The 19,627-nt window shown below is 48.9% G+C and overlaps 1 protein-coding gene across 3 annotated transcripts in view; it reads right to left on the bottom strand.

The window, feature by feature from the left end:
• nrg1 (neuregulin 1) overlaps window positions 1-19,627 on the bottom strand; it is a 197,012-nt gene that overhangs the window by 137,915 nt on the left and 39,470 nt on the right. For all 3 annotated transcript variants that reach the window (XM_041195597.1, XM_041195587.1, XM_041195604.1), the window contains exon 3: window positions 8,157-8,275. In XM_041195597.1, coding sequence (XP_041051531.1) covers window positions 8,157-8,275 — 119 coding nt within the window. The remainder of the gene's footprint in view (window positions 1-8,156; window positions 8,276-19,627) is intronic.

Genomic DNA, 19,627 nt, shown 5'->3' with positions numbered 1-19,627 from the left:
AGGGGGGTACCAACCCCTTTCCCAACTCCTGCCCGTGCACCTAAAACTGTTGAGCTAGTTGTTTGGAATGGGCTTTCCCCTGGCTTGGGTAAAATAGACAGGAATGAGGCTTTTAAACTGCCAGGAATTAGTTGGGGATGGGCAGTTAGGTGGCTGACAGCCTACCCGTGGATTTTGCAAGCCTCCCCCACCTTCTATTCCACCCATGGGAGAGACTGTAAAATCCAAACATACGAATATTTTGCTCCCTTTCACAATGAAGTGTAATAAATTTATGTGCACTTATTTTTTTTTATTAACTAGCACGCCAGAAACAAAAGCATAGCCATTTTCAGATCATGAACATTAATGTTGCAAGGGAACACATTTATTTGAAACATTGTAATATGTGTTATAATATCATTACGATAATCTTCTGAGAAACTAGCGACTGTTTTACATCTATATTAATCAAACAAAATCCACAGTAACATAAATGCTGCTTTTAAAACCACATTGTTGTCGATCGCGTTAATGACCACTCATGCCGTACATGTGGGAACTGGTCTGGTCGTGTGATGTCATGTGAGCGGTGGGGTTAAGGATTCTGGCCTCTTCTCTCATTGGACCTGGGCCATGGCATTGTGCATTGGTGACTTACATTTTGGACCAGCCTGCAGACTACCTCGAGGACTCTCGTAGACGACCAGTGATTCGTGGGCCACAATTGAGAACCACTGCTTTATTAGTTTCTCCCATGTGCATTTTGGTCCCAGGTTAATGCCTGGTTGCAACCTGCTGCTACACTTCACTGTTGCCCATCTATTACTCCATGGCCAGGAACTTACAGCCCCTCCCACACAGCGGGATATTACGGTCCCGCCGAACTGAGTGGAGATTTAAATGGCTCGCCACATCTACCGGGGAGGGGGGGTACACACCACAGCGGGGGCCACACAACCCTGGCCCATATTTCTACCTCACTGCTGGTCTATAACAAAATAAAAAGACACACGTTCATTTCATGGGGCCAAGCAGGTACACGGTGCCTTTTAATGAACCAGTAAATCCGTTCCACTTGCAGCATGCTACGTGGCTACTAGGGTCCTGAACTGTAGTGCACTAGCCTTGTCCAACTCATGGAAGTAGGGCATTTGCTCATGGCATTTCTATAAATGTAACACCAAATGCAGTCAGTAAACCATAGGATTGTGTGTCAATACTACAACTGATAGAGCAGCAGGCAGTGTGCACTGCCACCAAGCTGGGCAGAGGTGTCACGGAATTATTATTGGGACTCTGATGACAGCTGTACTTAACTCCGAGAGATAAAAGCCTGCCAACAAATTGATAAGACTTCTTCTATTTCTTCCTTAATCCTGCACGGACTGAAGATGTACCTCAAGGAGTAGAGAAATCAAATGCTCAGCTTTGTTTCCAAAATTCCAAGATTTCCAAGTGTAGCAGCAGGTTGCAACCAGGCATTAACCTGGGACCAAAATGCACATGGGAGAAACTAATAAAGCAGTGGTTCTCAAATTGTGGCCCCCGAATCACTGGTCGTCTACGAGAGTCCTCGAGGTAGTCTGCAGGCTGGTCCAAAATGTAAGTCACCAATGCACAGTGCCATGGCCAAGGTCCTATCAGAGAACAGGCCAGAACCCTTAACCCCACCGCTCACATGACATCACACGACCAGACCAGTTCCCACATGGACGGCATGGGTGGTCATTAGCACAATTACAAAGTAATTGCAGATTACAAGATGAGGAATCCCCCATCCAATTCCATTTAGTTCAGATTGTAAAATCTCACCATTGCAGCATCCAATTGTTTTTTAAATGATGCTGGTGCTTTTGCTTCCCATAAATCAACTGGAGTCTACTCTATGTGTGAGATGATATCCTTTTTGAAGTTTCAACAGGTACCATCTGGTGGGTAGAGTGTCAGAGCTTTTGAAGAGGAATTAGATGTGTACTTAGTAGAATACAGTTGCAGTGCTGTGGGCAAGGAGTATGGCAAGAAAGGTTGGATTGATCTTTCAAGGGTCCAGCATAGATGTGATGGGCCAAATGGCCTCTTTCACTGTTGTCTGATTCTAAAATACTATCTGAACTATTTACAAAATGGTGTCATTGATCAAAAGACCACATTGGAAACCAACTCCACGTTGGCTTCACTATTTGTGACCCCAAGTATGTAATGGTACACAGAGTCGCTCACCTTCTCAGCTGGATGAAGGAACTATGTCCCCTTCAGCTAAGGGAAAAGAATCACATTTTAGCTTTAGGATAAATTATTAGTATAGGGCATGTTACTGCAGCTTAATAAAGGCTATTCTAATATCAAACAAATTTGCAGCTTTAAACTGAACATTTAAGGCCACATCAGTGCACCAGTTTAGAAAATATCTTAACCATAAGCAGTTTGACAAGGAGCTGATGTACAGGTATTCATCTATGGAATTTATACATCAGGGGTGCGGTTCACAATATATTTCAGCAACTCTACAGATACCAGCATTTTAAGGAGCAGCTTTCTAATGAGCTCTACTGCACATTATTAATGGAGTGCATTATGGATGTTAATCAGCAAGACATGGCAACTGAACAGGAAAATGAAAATATTAGAGAAAATGACTTTATTAAAGAAGTGCAGCAAGGCATTTCAGAACAAATAAATGTGGCACAATAGGAGAGAGTCTTGTTCGAAATCCATTTCCTAGTTCCCTGGTTTTTTTTTGCTGAAAAGGACACTGCATTTACCTTGAGTGCATCTGAGCCACATACTGAGGAACACTTCCTAGCGGGACTGGCACTGACTGTAAATAAATATTAAGTCTACACTCTGAGGGGGTTTGGGCAAGGGGCTGGGGGGTGATGATCAGATCTCTGACATTCAAATAGGGGGGGGGGAACATGAGCCCCTAAATATTCCAAGGGCTAATCCTCAGTCTCCTCATGATGGTATGCCCTCTGCTTTATCTCCATGAAGATCCAGATCTGCATCAACTTGCACCTTTTCCTTTATTTCTTGCCAATATTCGGTCGTGTCCGTGGAGGAGTACAGGTGCATTGGCACCAAGTGTCCTCGCCCAAGCGGGCATTGTGTTTCTGAGAGCTTGGGTAGTGAGCGTTGGGCGGGCTCACCAGGTGCCGACGTGTGTGCACTTCCATCAACAGCCCTCGTGTAGTAATTGGGAAGCCTGTTGATTGTCCCATTGCTGACTGTAGCAGCATTACCGATTGGCCCGGCTGGCTCAGCACAGTTGGGGGATTGGCCAAAAGAAGCAGGGTTCAACAGAAGGTTAAACTCTTCTTCCCATAAAAGACTCCAAGTAACTCTGGTCACTTTACCAACTCAAATGAACCAGATAGGCCAGCAAGAATGAAATAAGGCCCTTTTTGGAATATGGCTCATGGATTTTAAAAAAAAGATGTAGTGTTATTAGCCTGATGATTGTCAGGCTATGTAAGTTCGGGTCACAGATTTCTGGAAGAGAGGAAGAAAGTGATTTCCTCTCACTCAGTTGCTTAGACATGCTTCGACACAGCTTCTGTGCTTTAGCTGATAACGCAAAGAGGTTTCCAGTTACTGCAGAGATCTTTCTGTTCCTCAAATTTCAGGCAGGGAACTTCTTGCCAAAAAAACAGAAAGCTCAAGCAGAAAAAAAGGAAGAATCTGTGCAAATGACACCCCATGTGTGAGCACAGCGAGCTTCCAGATTGCTGTATACTTTTTAAAAGGGAGTTAATGCTTTAAATTGGGCAAGTCTTTTCCCCTCAATTAAACTTTTCAGATTTAGCCATTAAGATAATGCACACAAAGCACTGTATTTCATGCATGAATGACCTCGCACATGTTCAAAATAGCCTGGACACATGCCATCCAAGATACACAAAAATGCATTCTCAACTGTGTTGCATCTAGTTATATTTTGCAGCAGAATGGATTCCAACAAGTCTTTCACGGTGTTAGTCATTTTCATGCTATGGTCACTGATGTCGCTTCTACTCCCACACTTTTAAATGTAAAAATAGCATTTTCAATTGGGATTGAAAAACTATCCAAGTAATGCAACTCAACTCAAAAAGGGAGAGAGATGCTCACTATGACTCCCAGTGCCAGCCTGCCTTGTTTTCCAGCTAACACCGTTCATGTTTGAACTATTCCAGGACATGCATCTTTAACAAGCATCAATGGATTTATCTAAGGACTTCAATATGCCAAAAGCACAGATATAACAGCCTTGTCCAACCGTATACTTAGTGCTGTGAAACTAGAAACGCTTAATTCGGATCCTCTTTCAGACTTGCTAACACAGGCCAAACATAAAACCTGCTGTCAGCCTCAATAAATGTTATTTAATCTGAGTATTAAAAAATAGATTTCAAAATGTGAGCACCAAATATATGATTCTCAGCAGACCGCTTGGATTCAGAGAAAACATTTGTTTCTGGCAAAGCTTCACTTCAAGTTCTTGAAATTATGTTAAAAGCCCTACTGATTCTCTCAAAGCATGGCACGCCCCATTCCATATATTCAATGGAAAACGTGAGAGTTGAAAAAAGGCCGGAAACCTGCCTGCGGCTTTGCATTTGAAACTGTGCACTTTTAGTCACCTGAAGGTGCAATTCAAAGAGCAAAGATGTTTACATAGAGGATAAAGAATTTAGGGAGTCAACAGCAGATGATCCTTCCAGGAACGGCTCAGCTGATGTCATAAACTGCGAGAGCAAAGTTAAACGGTCTTCACCAATGGAAGTCTTTCCAATCAGTGCTCACAGTTTGGTTTAGAATCTGTCCCAGTAGTTATATTCTACCCAGTTTTTCTGACTTTTGTGAAAGAGACAATGGCCATCAAACCCCAATGATAATGACACCCTGTGGTAATGAGATCTTAGGAAAGCAATGTAGAATCAACATAGAATAAAATTTGCCTTAAGGGTGATTTGTTGTATCGTGCAGTGTCTCTAGTCCCCTTTTTTTGCACTGAAGTTGTAAGAACTTGCCCACTTTCATGCAATAATGTTGAATTTTTTCCGCTGGTGGGGTGGAGACAAGAGCAAGCATCAAGAGAGAAGTGATCTTGTGCAATATAGCATAACAGCATTAATACTAAGACTATTTCCCTTGGCAAAAATAGGACCACAATTTTAAACAAACAAATAAAGGAAGTTTGTTGGCAGCTGACTCACCTGTACAGAGGCTTTTAGCCTTTACTAGTTGATCTCCCACGGCTTTCCATCAAGGGGGTCACCACCAGGTATAGTCTTCAGGTGCAGTAGGAAGATAAGAACACAAGAGCAGCAGTAGGCCATTTGGCCCTTTGAGCCTGCTCCACCATTCAACAAGATCATGGCTGATCTGGTTGTGGTCTCAGCTCCACTTCCCTGTCTGCCCCCCATAACCCTTGACCCCTTTGCCTAACAAAAATCTATCTAACTCAACCTTGAATAAATTTAAAAGACCCAGCCGCCACTAGTTTCTGGGGAAGCGAATTCCATACACCAATGACCCTTTGGGAGAAAAGGTCTCTCCTCATCTCTGTCATATAAGGAAGACCTCTTATTTTTAAACCATGTCCCCAGTTTTAGTCTCCCCCAAAAAAGGCAACATCCTCTGGGTATCCATCCTACCAAGTCCTTTTAATTTTATCCTTAGCTCCCACCTATCCTTGATCTTTTATCTTGCTCCACCCCTCTTAAATAGCATCAAATCCATCACATTTCTACTTCTCTTTACCTCTGAAGAGGAGTCATACGGACTCGAAATGTTAACCCTGTTTCTCTCTCCGCAAATGCTTCCCGAGCTGCTGAGCTTTTCCAGCATTTTTTGTTTTCATTTCAGATTTCCAGCAGCCTTTCAGGATCTTATGTTTCAATAAGATGATGCCTCAGTCTTCTAAACGCCAACAGGTATAGACCCAACCTGTTCAACCTTTCTTCATAAGACAACCCCTTCATCCCAGAAATGAGTCCAGTGAACCTTCTAACCACAGTGCAATTAAAAGGCAAGGGGAAATTGGACCAGGGAGCGCAGAGATAATTTGATGCCCATTTTAAAGTACGTTCTTATTTTTGAAAATGCATTCTAAGTTGCTATGTCCACATTTATAATGGAAGTTTCCCATGCGAACTTGTCACAGTGTAATTACACCCTCCTGCCATTAGTGGTGCTGCAGAGCTTGCACTAAGGGGGAAGGTGTCATCATAGTGTGACAAATGGACATACCTAATTTCCATTATAAAAATGGACACAGTAATTTATAATGAAAACAGTTCACAGGAAACGTTGTGCAGACATAAGGAGGGAGAAATTAGTCTTTTGTGGTAGAGCAGAATTGACAATAGTGAATTGGCCAATTTTTGCTTCCACAGAATGAGATGAAAATCAGGTGGGGTGTAAAATGGGCTGTCAATTCATTACTGCCCATTTTGAACCATCCCTCGAAACCAACTTCACCCTTGTTACAGGCAGGGGGGGCTTTAATTTAAACAGCACTAATTTCTCTTCTCACCACCCGTCCATAAACAGGTGCTTCAATTTGCTTACACCTTTATAAGCGGTGGCGTTTTTCTCAACACCTCAGTTTTGGTGTGATCCAATTTCTATTAATAACCCCACAGCAAACTCGAGATAGGATGAACTTAAAGGGTTAGTTAATTTGCGCGTACTTGAGTGTGTGGGTGGGGGAGGGGGTGGTCACAGCATTGCCCCTCTAGCATACTTACAGTAAACGAAGAGAGAAAAAGTAAAAGAAAAGAAAGATTTACAGTGCGAGACAATAGAGAAAATAAATATTGTTTCATGTGGGTCTAGAGTCCAGGATCAAATTCCAATGACTTATTCCTTCATGGAGGTCTGCAGGTTGAAGATTGATGCTGTATAAATCAATTTTCAAGTGGAGCTGGCTTCATATGATGAGACAGGCATGCAGAGATGAATCAGCCTTGTAGGCAATGATACAGAAGTTCCAGTAGAAACAGAGTAGATGGGGCCAGGCCTCTTTTCTGTGATATTGCTAGTTAGTTGGTAAAAGGGCAGACTGAGATTTTGCAGTACGGAATATAACTGGTTCCACAAGCTAGAGATCCACATCACATGACTCCCACCTCTCCATGTTGTCTTTAGCAAGGGATGTGTGTCCCTTGTCTGAGTTCTCGAGATGGTAAAATGTCTTGACCATTAAGACTTGAAAGGAAGTTTGGGGGTCCCTTGTCCTAGCAGACAAGTAGACTCCAGTAGGCCAGTCTGGGTTATGAAATGCAGATGGCCTTTTTATAGTTCTCTTTAAATTTGGTCTTTGCAGCCCATTGGGGGTCGTTAGTGTCTCTTCAGAGGTAATGAGGTGCAAGTTTCTTCAATACTGCCATGGGAGCTCCTTTCGTTCGATGGTCACAGACAGACATAGCTTCAGCCATCTTTAAAGATCTTTGTCCAGTTTTAAAAATTTTATAAATAGCCATGAGGATATCTACATATGTTTTTTAAAAAATATACAGTGTGCTGTCTTGGTCCCCTCACAACCAAGATTTTTAACATATTGTACTATATTTGGGCATATGTGCATTGACAGGACTCTATTCCTTATTGGATCATTGCTTGATGATTGATAACCTAGAAAATTCAGTTTAGTAGCCCTTAGCCCCATACCTTTAGGTGACACATCAGATTAGTGAGACAAAAAAGTCCATCACTGCAATTTGCAATGCATTGCAAAATACAACACTAAAAGATTTCCATCACTAGGCAAAACAACAAGTAACTTGGCTTTTAAGTCTCATATATATTATATAGTTATGCATAAAAATTGGATTTGTTTGACGTTCTTTCATTGTTCTATACAGAATTGCTAATAATTCACATTTAGTATAAGAGGTTGCATTATATAAGCCATTACTATTGAATAAAGCCTCTCAGCGGCTTTAGGCACTGGGCCGACTGATATCACAGGACACGTTTCTAAATTTTTCTACTCTTTGTTCCTTACACAGTCAATTGTAAAATGTTAACCCCCCCCATTGACTTTTCCCTATCACAGGGTATTTGGTGTGTTGAGCCAACATGGGGTAAACAGAGTGAATGCAAATGTCAAAAGTAATAATTCCAAACCTGTTGATTGTGATTTGCACAAACACGCTTCCAATGACATGAAATAATGCAAACGTTCTTACCTGGTGTTACAGCTATGTTGCTTATAGACCGATCTTCACCCTGCTGATTGACAGCTTCACATGTATATTCTCCGGCATGTGATGGCTTCACTTTCCTTATCAGAAGTTCCGACTCCTTCCTGTAAAAGCAGGCAAAAGCCAATTTCACTTTGGGACAGACAACAGGAGGAAAATAAAGCTAACACACACCTGAAGACCTGGACGGACATCACTACAGCGGACAGGTGAATGGGTGTAACTGCAGTGGAGAGGTGAATGGGTGTCACTGCAGTGGAGAGTTGAATGGGTGTCACTGCAATGGAGAGGTGAATGGGTGTCACTGCAGCAGAGAGGTGAATAGGTGTCACTGCAGCGGAGAGGTGAATGGGTGTCACTACAGTGGAGAGGTGAATGGGTGTCACTACAGCGGAGAGGTGAATGGGTGTCACTGCAGCGGAGAGGTGAATGGGTGTCACTACAGTGGAGAAGTGAATGGGTGTCACTGCAGTGGAGAAGTGAATGGGTGTCACTACAGCGGAGAAGTGAATGGGTGTCACTTCAGCGGACAGGTGAATGGGTGTCACTGCAGCAGAGAGGTGAATGGGTGTCACTGCAGCGGAGAAGTGAATGGGTGACACTACAGTGGAGAGGTGAATGGGTGTCACTGCAGCGGAGAGGTGAGTGGGTGTCACCCCAGCAGAGAGGTGAATGGGTGTCACTGCAGCGGAGAGGTGAATGGGTGTCACTGCAGTGGAGAGGTGAATGGGTGTCACTACAATGGAGAGGTGAATGGACGTCATTATAGCGGAGGTGAATGGGTGTCACTATAGTGGAGAAGTGAATGGGTGTCATTGCAGTGGAGAAGTGAATGGGTGTCACTACAGCGGAGAAGTGAATGGGTGTCACTACAGCGGACAGGTGAATGGGTGTCACTGCAGCGGAGAGGTGAAAGGGTGTCATTGCAGCGGAGAAGTGAATGGGTGTCACTACAGCGGAGAAGTGAATGGGTGTCACTTCAGCGGACAGGTGAATGGGTGTCACTGCAGCAGAGAGGTGAATGGGTGTCACTGCAGCGGAGAAGTGAATGGGTGACACTACAGTGGAGAGGTGAATGGGTGTCACTGCAGCAGAGAGGTGAGTGGGTGTCACCCCAGCAGAGAGGTGAATGGGTGTCACTGCAGCGGAGAGGTGAATGGGTGTCACTGCAGTGGAGAGGTGAATGGGTGTCACTACAATGGAGAGGTGAATGGGTGTCACTGCAGTGGAGAGGTGAATGGACGTCATTATAGCGGAGGTGAATGGGTGTCACCATAGTGGAGAAGTGAATGGGTGTCATTGCAGTGGAGAGGTGAATGGACGTCACTACAGCAGAGAAGTGAATGGGTGTCACTGCAGTGGAGAGGTGAATGGGTGTCACTGCAGTGGAGAGGTGAATGGGTGTCACTGCAGTGGAGAAGTGAATGGGTGTCACTGCAGTGGAGAGGTGAATGGGTGTCACTACAGTGGAGAGGTGAATGGGTGTCACTGCAGCGGAGAGGTGAATGGGTGTCACTACAGTGGAGAAGTGAATGGGTGTCACTGCAGTGGAGAAGTGAATGGGTGTCACTGCAGTGGAGAGGTGAATGGGTGTCATTGCAGCAGAGAGGTGAATGGGTGTCACTGCAGCGGAGAGGTGAATGGACATCACTACAGTGGAGAAGTGAATGGGTGTCACTGCAGTGGACAGGTGAATGGGTGTCACTGCAGCGGAGAGGTGAATGGACGTCACTATAGCGGAGAGGTTAATGGACGTCACTACAGTGGAGAAGTGAATGGGTGTCACTACAGCGGACAGGTGAATGGGTGTCACTACAGTGGAGAAGTGAATGGGTGTCACTGCAGTGGAGAGTTGAATGGGCGTCACTGCAATGGAGAGGTGAATGGGTGTCACTGCAGCAGAGAGGTGAATAGGTGTCACTGCAGCGGAGAGGTGAATGGACGTCACTGCAGCGGAGAGGTGAATGGACGTCACTGCAGCGGAGAGGTGAATGGACGTCACTACAGTGGAGAAGTGAATGGGTGTCACTGCAGCGGAGAAGTGAATGGGTGTCACTGCAGTGGAGAGGTGAATGGGTGTCACTGCAGCGGAGAAGTGAATGGGTGTCACTGCAGCGGAGAAGTGAATGGGTGTCACTGCAGTGGAGAAGTGAATGGGTGTCACTACAGCGGACAGGTGAATGGGTGTCACTGCAGCGGAGAGGTGAATGGGTGTCATTGCAGCGGAGAAGTGAATGGGTGTCACTACAGCGGAGAAGTGAGTGGGTGTCACTTCAGCGGAGAGGTGAATGGGTGTCACTGCAGTGGAGAGGTGAATGGGTGTCATTGCAGCAGAGAGGTGAATGGGTGTCACTGCAGCGGAGAGGTGAATGGACATCACTACAGTGGAGAAGTGAATGGGTGTCACTGCAGTGGAGAAGTGAATGGGTGTCACTGCAGTGGACAGGTGAATGGGTGTCACTGCAGCGGAGAGGTGAATGGACGTCACTATAGCGGAGAGGTTAATGGACGTCACTACAGTGGAGAAGTGAATGGGTGTCACTACAGCGGACAGGTGAATGGGTGTCACTACAGTGGAGAAGTGAATGGGTGTCACTGCAGTGGAGAAGTGAATGGGTGTCACTACAGCTGAGAAGTGAATGGGTGTCACTGCAGTGGAGAAGTGAATGGGTGTCACTGCAGTGGAGAGGTGAATGGGTGTCATTGCAGCGGAGAGGTGAATGGACGTCACTGCAGTGGAGAAGTGAATGGGTGTCACTGCAGTGGAGAGGTGAATGGGTGTCACTGCAGCGGAGAGGTGAATGGGTGTCACTGCAGCGGAGAGGTGAATGGGTGTCACTGCAGCGGAGAGGTGAATGGACGTCACTGCAGCGGAGAGGTGAATGGACGTCACTACAGTGGAGAAGTGAATGGGTGTCACTGCAGCGGAGAAGTGAATGGGTGTCACTGCAGTGGAGAGGTGAATGGGTGTCACTGCAGCGGAGAGGTGAATGGACGTCACTACAGTGGAGAAGTGAATGGGTGTCACTGCAGTGGACAGGTGAATGGGTGTCACTGCAGCGGAGAGGTGAATGGACGTCACTATAGCGGAGAGGTTAATGGACGTCACTACAGTGGAGAAGTGAATGGGTGTCACTTCAGCGGACAGGTGAATGGGTGTCACTGCAGCAGAGAGGTGAATGGGTGTCACTGCAGCGGAGAAGTGAATGGGTGACACTACAGTGGAGAGGTGAATGGGTGTCACTGCAGCGGAGAGGTGAGTGGGTGTCTCCCCAGCAGAGAGGTGAATAGGTGTCACTGCAGCGGAGAGGTGAATGGGTGTCACTGCAGTGGAGAGGTGAATGGGTGTCACTACAATGGAGAGGTGAATGGACGTCATTATAGCGGAGGTGAATGGGTGTCACTATAGTGGAGAAGTGAATGGGTGTCATTGCAGTGGAGAAGTGAATGGGTGTCACTACAGCGGAGAAGTGAATGGGTGTCACTACAGCGGACAGGTGAATGGGTGTCACTGCAGCGGAGAGGTGAAAGGGTGTCATTGCAGCGGAGAAGTGAATGGGTGTCACTACAGCGGAGAAGTGAATGGGTGTCACTTCAGCGGACAGGTGAATGGGTGTCACTGCAGCAGAGAGGTGAATGGGTGTCACTGTAGCGGAGAAGTGAATGGGTGACACTACAGTGGAGAGGTGAATGGGTGTCACTGCAGCGGAGAGGTGAGTGGGTGTCACCCCAGCAGAGAGGTGAATGGGTTTCACTGCAGCGGAGAGGTGAATGGGTGTCACTGCAGTGGAGAGGTGAATGGGTGTCACTACAATGGAGAGGTGAATGGGTGTCACTGCAGTGGAGAGGTGAATGGACGTCATTATAGCGGAGGTGAATGGGTGTCACCATAGTGGAGAAGTGAATGGGTGTCATTGCAGCGGAGAGGTGAATGGACGTCACTACAGCAGAGAAGTGAATGGGTGTCACTGCAGTGGAGAGGTGAATGGGTGTCACTGCAGTGGAGAGGTGAATGGGTGTCACTGCAGTGGAGAAGTGAATGGGTGTCACTGCAGTGGAGAGGTGAATGGGTGTCACTACAGTGGAGAGGTGAATGGGTGTCACTGCAGCGGAGAGGTGAATGGGTGTCACTACAGTGGAGAAGTGAATGGGTGTCACTGCAGTGGAGAAGTGAATGGGTGTCACTGCAGTGGAGAGGTGAATGGGTGTCATTGCAGCAGAGAGGTGAATGGGTGTCACTGCAGCGGAGAGGTGAATGGACATCACTACAGTGGAGAAGTGAATGGGTGTCACTGCAGTGGACAGGTGAATGGGTGTCACTGCAGCGGAGAGGTGAATGGACGTCACTATAGCGGAGAGGTTAATGGACGTCACTACAGTGGAGAAGTGAATGGGTGTCACTACAGCGGACAGGTGAATGGGTGTCACTACAGTGGAGAAGTGAATGGGTGTCACTGCAGTGGAGAGTTGAATGGGCGTCACTGCAATGGAGAGGTGAATGGGTGTCACTGCAGCAGAGAGGTGAATAGGTGTCACTGCAGCGGAGAGGTGAATGGACGTCACTGCAGCGGAGAGGTGAATGGACGTCACTGCAGCGGAGAGGTGAATGGACGTCACTACAGTGGAGAAGTGAATGGGTGTCACTGCAGCGGAGAAGTGAATGGGTGTCACTGCAGTGGAGAGGTGAATGGGTGTCACTGCAGCGGAGAAGTGAATGGGTGTCACTGCAGCGGAGAAGTGAATGGGTGTCACTGCAGTGGAGAAGTGAATGGGTGTCACTACAGCGGACAGGTGAATGGGTGTCACTGCAGCGGAGAGGTGAATGGGTGTCATTGCAGCGGAGAAGTGAATGGGTGTCACTACAGCGGAGAAGTGAGTGGGTGTCACTTCAGCGGAGAGGTGAATGGGTGTCACTGCAGTGGAGAGGTGAATGGGTGTCATTGCAGCAGAGAGGTGAATGGGTGTCACTGCAGCGGAGAGGTGAATGGACATCACTACAGTGGAGAAGTGAATGGGTGTCACTGCAGTGGACAGGTGAATGGGTGTCACTGCAGCGGAGAGGTGAATGGACGTCACTATAGCGGAGAGGTTAATGGACGTCACTACAGTGGAGAAGTGAATGGGTGTCACTACAGCGGACAGGTGAATGGGTGTCACTACAGTGGAGAAGTGAATGGGTGTCACTGCAGTGGAGAAGTGAATGGGTGTCACTACAGCTGAGAAGTGAATGGGTGTCACTGCAGTGGAGAAGTGAATGGGTGTCACTGCAGTGGAGAGGTGAATGGGTGTCATTGCAGCGGAGAGGTGAATGGACGTCACTGCAGCGGAGAAGTGAATGGGTGTCACTGCAGTGGAGAGGTGAATGGGTGTCACTGCAGCGGAGAGGTGAATGGGTGTCACTGCAGCGGAGAGGTGAATGGGTGTCACTGCAGCGGAGAGGTGAATGGGTGTCACTGCAGCGGAGAGGTGAATGGACGTCACTGCAGCGGAGAGGTGAATGGACGTCACTACAGTGGAGAAGTGAATGGGTGTCACTGCAGCGGAGAAGTGAATGGGTGTCACTGCAGTGGAGAGGTGAATGGGTGTCACTGCAGCGGAGAGGTGAATGGACGTCACTACAGTGGAGAAGTGAATGGGTGTCACTGCAGTGGACAGGTGAATGGGTGTCACTGCAGCGGAGAGGTGAATGGACGTCACTATAGCGGAGAGGTTAATGGACGTCACTACAGTGGAGAAGTGAATGGGTGTCACTACAGCGGACAGGTGAATGGGTGTCACTACAGTGGGGAAGTGAATGGGTGTCACTGCAGTGGAGAAGTGAATGGGTGTCACTGCAGTGGAGAAGTGAATGGGTGTCACTGCAGTGGAGAGGTGAATAGGTGTCATTGCAGTGGAGAGGTGAATGGGTGTCACTGCAGCGGAGAAGTGAATGGGTGTCACTGCAGTGGAGAAGTGAATGGGTGTCACTACAGCGGACAGGTGAATGGGTGTCACTGCAGCGGAGAGGTGAATGGGTGTCATTGCAGCGGAGAAGTGAATGGGTGTCACTACAGCGGAGAAGTGAGTGGGTGTCACTTCAGCGGAGAGGTGAATGGGTGTCACTGCAGCGGAGAGGTGAATGGATGTCACTTCAGTAAGGAAGGGAATAGACATTTTTGAAGTAGTTATGGGAAAATTTTGGTCTGCAGATTAAACAATGATAAAAATGATAAATGCTGCAGAGCCAAAATATTCACCAATACAGGAATGCTAAACTACTGCAGGCCTCTTCGATAATAGAAAATTACTTAAAAAATAATGTAGAAAATTAAGCTCTCCATGCTGGAAATCTGTTTCAGTTTAATTTCAGGTATATTTTAGTGTTGCAGGATTATTTCTGCGTAGAGATGCTAGAGTTTTCACTGATAACTGAATCTTGTAACCCAGACATCCTTGATAAAAGGTGCCTCGCAAAGACACACCTCACACACCAAGAAAGACTCTGACCAATCAGACATAACACATTGGCTAACTAAGGATACTCTTCAGAGCTTGGGTTTAAAAATCTTGTTGGATTATACAGAAAAGTTAATTCCACATTTAACTGAGTAATAGTTGTTTGATGATGACATTTTGTGACAAAGATAAGGAAATTCTCCAGCGCTGACACCCTTCATTTTTGTACTCCCTCTAAAACTGGCAAAGTGAAATTGCTGAGCAGGATTCTCCCAGATTTGCAATAAGTGCGGTAGCAGGCGAGCGAAAAACAACGCTTTACCCGCCGGCCGCAATGGTGGATTTTCACGCGATATCGTTCCCTTCCTGGCGCGACCTGCCTCATTAATAATGGGAAACACGCTGGATCTCGCTGGCGGGCAGGCTCGGATTTGCCCGCCACAACGTGACCTCAGCGCTTCCTCACTCCGGGCGCCATATTTAAAAGTTCACCAGAGCGCGGCCTAGTTCATGTCTACGGACCAGGACTGCTCCAGGTGACAGATGGCCTCAAAAGCAAAGGTTACAGTTGCCCTCAAATTTAGTGAGGCCTCTCTGGGGCGCCTGCTGGATGCAGTGGAAGGAAGGCTACCACAAACCCCTCTACCCCCGCACTGCCTGCAGGATATCCACCAGAGTCATCGATCTGGGAGCCAGCGCCACTGGAGCACAGAGGAGCTCAGCGGTCCAGTGCAGGAAGAGGATGAATGCTCTCGTCCGTTCCACCAGGGTAAGTCAACCACTTCATCACTCTCAACACGCACTTCCAAACCTGTCACACATCCACAAGGCTCTCACACCCCAAGGGACAACACCACTAACTCTCACGCACACCCTCACGTCTCCATCAGGCTCATATCCTCTGGAGCTCACGTCCTCATCCTGTCCATGGCTCCACTCACCACACAAATATTCCATACAGTGGCATGTGTCCTGTTCACACTCTCTCCATCTGTTTCCATGCAGGAGAAGCTGACCCACAACATGAGGGAGAGGCCCCAGACCGGGGGTGGAGTGGCCAACATTAGGCGCCTCACTCACTTTGAGGAGTGTGCCATCGTGCTGACTGGTGAAGACGTGGACCGTGCCTGTGGTGACAGTGAGGTCGATTGCAAACACCTACGTGAGGATCCTACACCAGATCATCCCTCTCTCAACACAACTGTGTGTGCTCTCTCTCCTGCTTTTGACTCTGCTACCGAGCACTAAGTATCTCGACTTTGGTTCACAGAGAGCTCTGCCAAGCGACCAATGCCCTCAGTTAACCAGTACCTCAGCTTCATCCAGATCTTCACTTCCAGCGAAGAGGACACCCCCTCCATTGAAGAGCTGGAAATATGCAGCCTGGATCCACCAGCACAGAGACACACACCTCGGTGGGACCTAGATCTAGAGGAGGCTCAGGTTCACAATCTGGTGATCACCGCACGGACATGTGTCCACAGCTAGGGAGGCAGGTTCAGCCGAGCTCTTTGGTGCATGGAGGACTGCGAGGGAAGGGACATCTCTGCGGTCTGAGTCAGTTGACGAGATTCAGCCTTCCAATTTATTGTGGAGAGTCCGCAGAAGGCTGAGGAACATCACGTAGAGCTGTTGGAAACCCTCAACAGAGTGGCATGCGAGTTGGAGGAGCGTGTCCGCTTGCTCTCTGATGAAGTGCTGCCCACTTGTGCATGCATGGAGGTCTCCATGGGAAGGACGGTGGACGTCATTGAGTTCCTGGTCCAGGAGAATGCATAGATGTGCGCAGACCTGCACTCCATCGCAATAGCCATGGGTGAGTTCCTGCAGCAGCAATGCGGGAGGGCAACAAGGCACCTCGATGTCCCTCCAGGTGTTCCTTCCCCTCAGGAAGTCAAGCTGCAGCTCTCGGGCACCCAAAGGGAGGAGAAGCAGCAGCTGGACACCCCTGGGTCACCCACTCAGGAATCTCAGAGGCTGTCAGCTCCCTCTGAGTTCCCTTTGCCTGTGAGCCCCTCAACCTCCTCCTCTGTCACTGCAGAGGAAGCAACTAGCCCACAGTAGGACAGCCAAAGCAAGCCAGAGCCCCCAAGGCTCTCCAGAGGATGCACACCAAAGTCATCAGAGGCAACAGGACCAGCCATTGCTCAGGCTATCTCCACCCCTGCTGCAGATGTCAGGGCAGCACCTAGAAGAAGTGGTGGGCCTAGAAAGTTAACAAATTCTGAGCACAAGTGGTTGCACAGGTGAACACATTTTGTCACTTTATAATGTGAAAATATATTCACTTTCTCCGGATAATGTGTAATGTTGTCTTTGACAGGCTTTGTGAACTCTCCCGCTGAATCCCTCCCCCGCTAGCAATTTAGCTGCAAGAAGCTGGACCATGAGTGAATTTGGAGGGAGAAGTGTGTTTGGGGCAGGGCCTTTCGTAGCCTCGTGCAAGCACTCCCACCCCCACAAACCAGGTGGAGCCTTCATCCATCACGCTCATCTCACTGTCTCGAGTATTTTCATTGCTGTCTGCTGGGCTTCTCTTTCAGTTGTCCGTCCGAGCTGACCTGCATCTACGCCCACCCACTGATTGCCAACATGTGGCTCCGCTCACTTTTGATCTGCACAGCATAGTAGTCATTAAATATTTCATCAGCTCCCCCATCCTTTCCCCTCCCCAAGTCACTCATGTCCTTTCCCCCATCACAATCCAGCTCCCTGGCATCACCTTCCACCTCTCCGCCATTACCCCAGAGCCCGGTCCCTTGTCATTCCAGGATGTCCAGGTGAACGTGCACATTCCCTGCCTTCCTGAAAATCCCAACTCCATCTACATTGACCTCCCCGACCTCCTCTTTCCCATCCTTAGGGTCCATATTTGCCTCTGTGTCCCCACCAACTACCCTCACTGCCCCTTCTATCGGTACCAATGCACCCTCACCCTCCCACCCTACCTGCTCCTTCTGCCCCCCCCCTTCACCCTCACCATTCCAACCCCCACCTCCACCCGGAGTTTGCTCCGCAGGAGGCAGTCATTCAGTCCACAGATGCCTCCCTTGTGCGTTCACCTGGACATTCTGCCACCCCAAATTACTCCTTCCTCCACCCTTGCTCTCTCCTCCACTCTTACTCCTTCCCCCTCCAAACTTCCTCCGCTGCCCAGACACCGTTCCCTCTCCATACACCCTCCTCCCCCAGACTCCTTCCCCCTCCATGCACCCTCCTCCCCCAGACTCCTTCCCCCTCCATGCACCCTCCCCCCAGACTCCTTCCCCCTCCATACACCCTCCTCCCCAGTCTCCTTCCCCCTCCATACACCCTCCTCCCCCAGACTCCTTCCCCCTCCATACACCCTCCTCCCCCAGACTCCTTCCCCCTCCATACACCCTCCTCCCCAGTGTCCTTCCCCCTCCATACACCCTCCTCCCCCAGACTCCTTCCCCCTCCATACACCCTCCTCCCCCAGACTCCTTCCCCCTCCATACACCCTCCTCCCCAGACTCCTTCCCCCTCCATACACCCTCCTCCCTCAGACTCCTTCCCCCTCCATACACCTTCCTCCCCCAGACTCCTTCCCCCTCCATACACTCTCCTCCCTGAGACTCCTTCCCCCTCCATACACCCTCCTTTACATCTTCCTCCCCCCCTTACACGTACCTCTCCACTTGCAACAGTCTCCCCTGTTATGCCCTTCTGCCCCCATACTCCCACCTCCCACGGAACACCTTGGGCCTCTCCCCCCCACCCCCCCCACCACCAACAGCCTCAAACCCCCATCCGCACACCACCCTCCCCCCCCCACCACGCCACAACTTCAGTGACCACACCCCCCCCAGCCTCAATCTCCGACGCCTTCTCCCTTCCCCCTGCCAACCTCAAACCCCCACCCCCACCGGTACACCTTCCCCTCCCACTCACGCCTGGACCTTCCTCTCCACCAACCCCCATCCCCCTAACTTCACCGATCGGCTGCACCAGCCCGTGGCGAAGTCCACGACATTCCGAAGCAGGTCCAAAGCATGAACGGAGACCATGGAAGAAGGTACTAGCCCACGGGGAAGTCCACGAAGTTCCAAAGCCTCAGCAAAGTCGAAGCTGCTACGTGGAGACCTCCCACCTTCCAACAGCCTCTTCACGGCAGAGCCACGTCAACCCACCACGCCACGGACGTGATCCTCCGGGGTCCGGTAGGTGGAGGGCTCCAGCATCTTCTTCTCCTTGGGCCTCCACAATCTGAGCTGGGGCCTAATGGTAAGTCCCAACTTTTGCACATCGCCACTTGCCCAGATGTGCTCTGTTGCGATGTGTTTGCCCGCCTGCATAATGGCAAATCGGGCGTTGGGGGGGGGGGGTGGTAACAATTCCGGTTGGGCATCAGTGGGATGCATATTGTGTTCATGCCGGCCTCCAGCGGGATTCACGATCTGCCATGGCGGACATCATCGGATGATGCTGCTGTGATTTCACGCCGGCGTGAAACCAATTTCTGCCCCTCCCGCCGAATTGTTCCCCCTCCCCCCCCACTCCCCACCCCCCTAACAACCACCCTGCCCACCATGACACCCACCACCAACAGGAGCAGAAAATTCCGGTCACTAATGTTTTTAAAAAGAACGCTTGAGGCAGTCTAATTAGTCTGTCTAGATTCAAGCATGCTAGTCTGCTTCAAGCTTATCCTGCTCTCATAATTTGCTTATCCCTCTTGGTGGGGGAGGGGGGTTGGGGGGGGGTGGGGGCAGGTGGGGGGTGCGGGGTGAGAGTATGTGGGGAAGGGGAAGCATAACCGCATAATACTGACGCCATCTTCTCCTCCTCCATCAACAACTCAGCAGAGAGGAAGAACGCGTGAACATGCACATATTGTGTGCACCCCGTGTGCATGAAAAATTACAATATAAATACAAGCTAATTGCAGAAGCAAAACCACATCCCACTGATCAGCAGCAGAGCATACTGTGCACCACCTCAAGGATGGAGAAAGACAGTTCTTTAACCCCACTGAGCGAGACATTAAGGGCAGCATGCAA

This window comes from Carcharodon carcharias, chromosome 1 (genome assembly GCF_017639515.1).
Source record: "Carcharodon carcharias isolate sCarCar2 chromosome 1, sCarCar2.pri, whole genome shotgun sequence".
Lineage (NCBI taxonomy): Eukaryota > Metazoa > Chordata > Chondrichthyes > Lamniformes > Lamnidae > Carcharodon > Carcharodon carcharias.
This window is presented reverse-complemented; position numbering and strand designations above follow the sequence as displayed.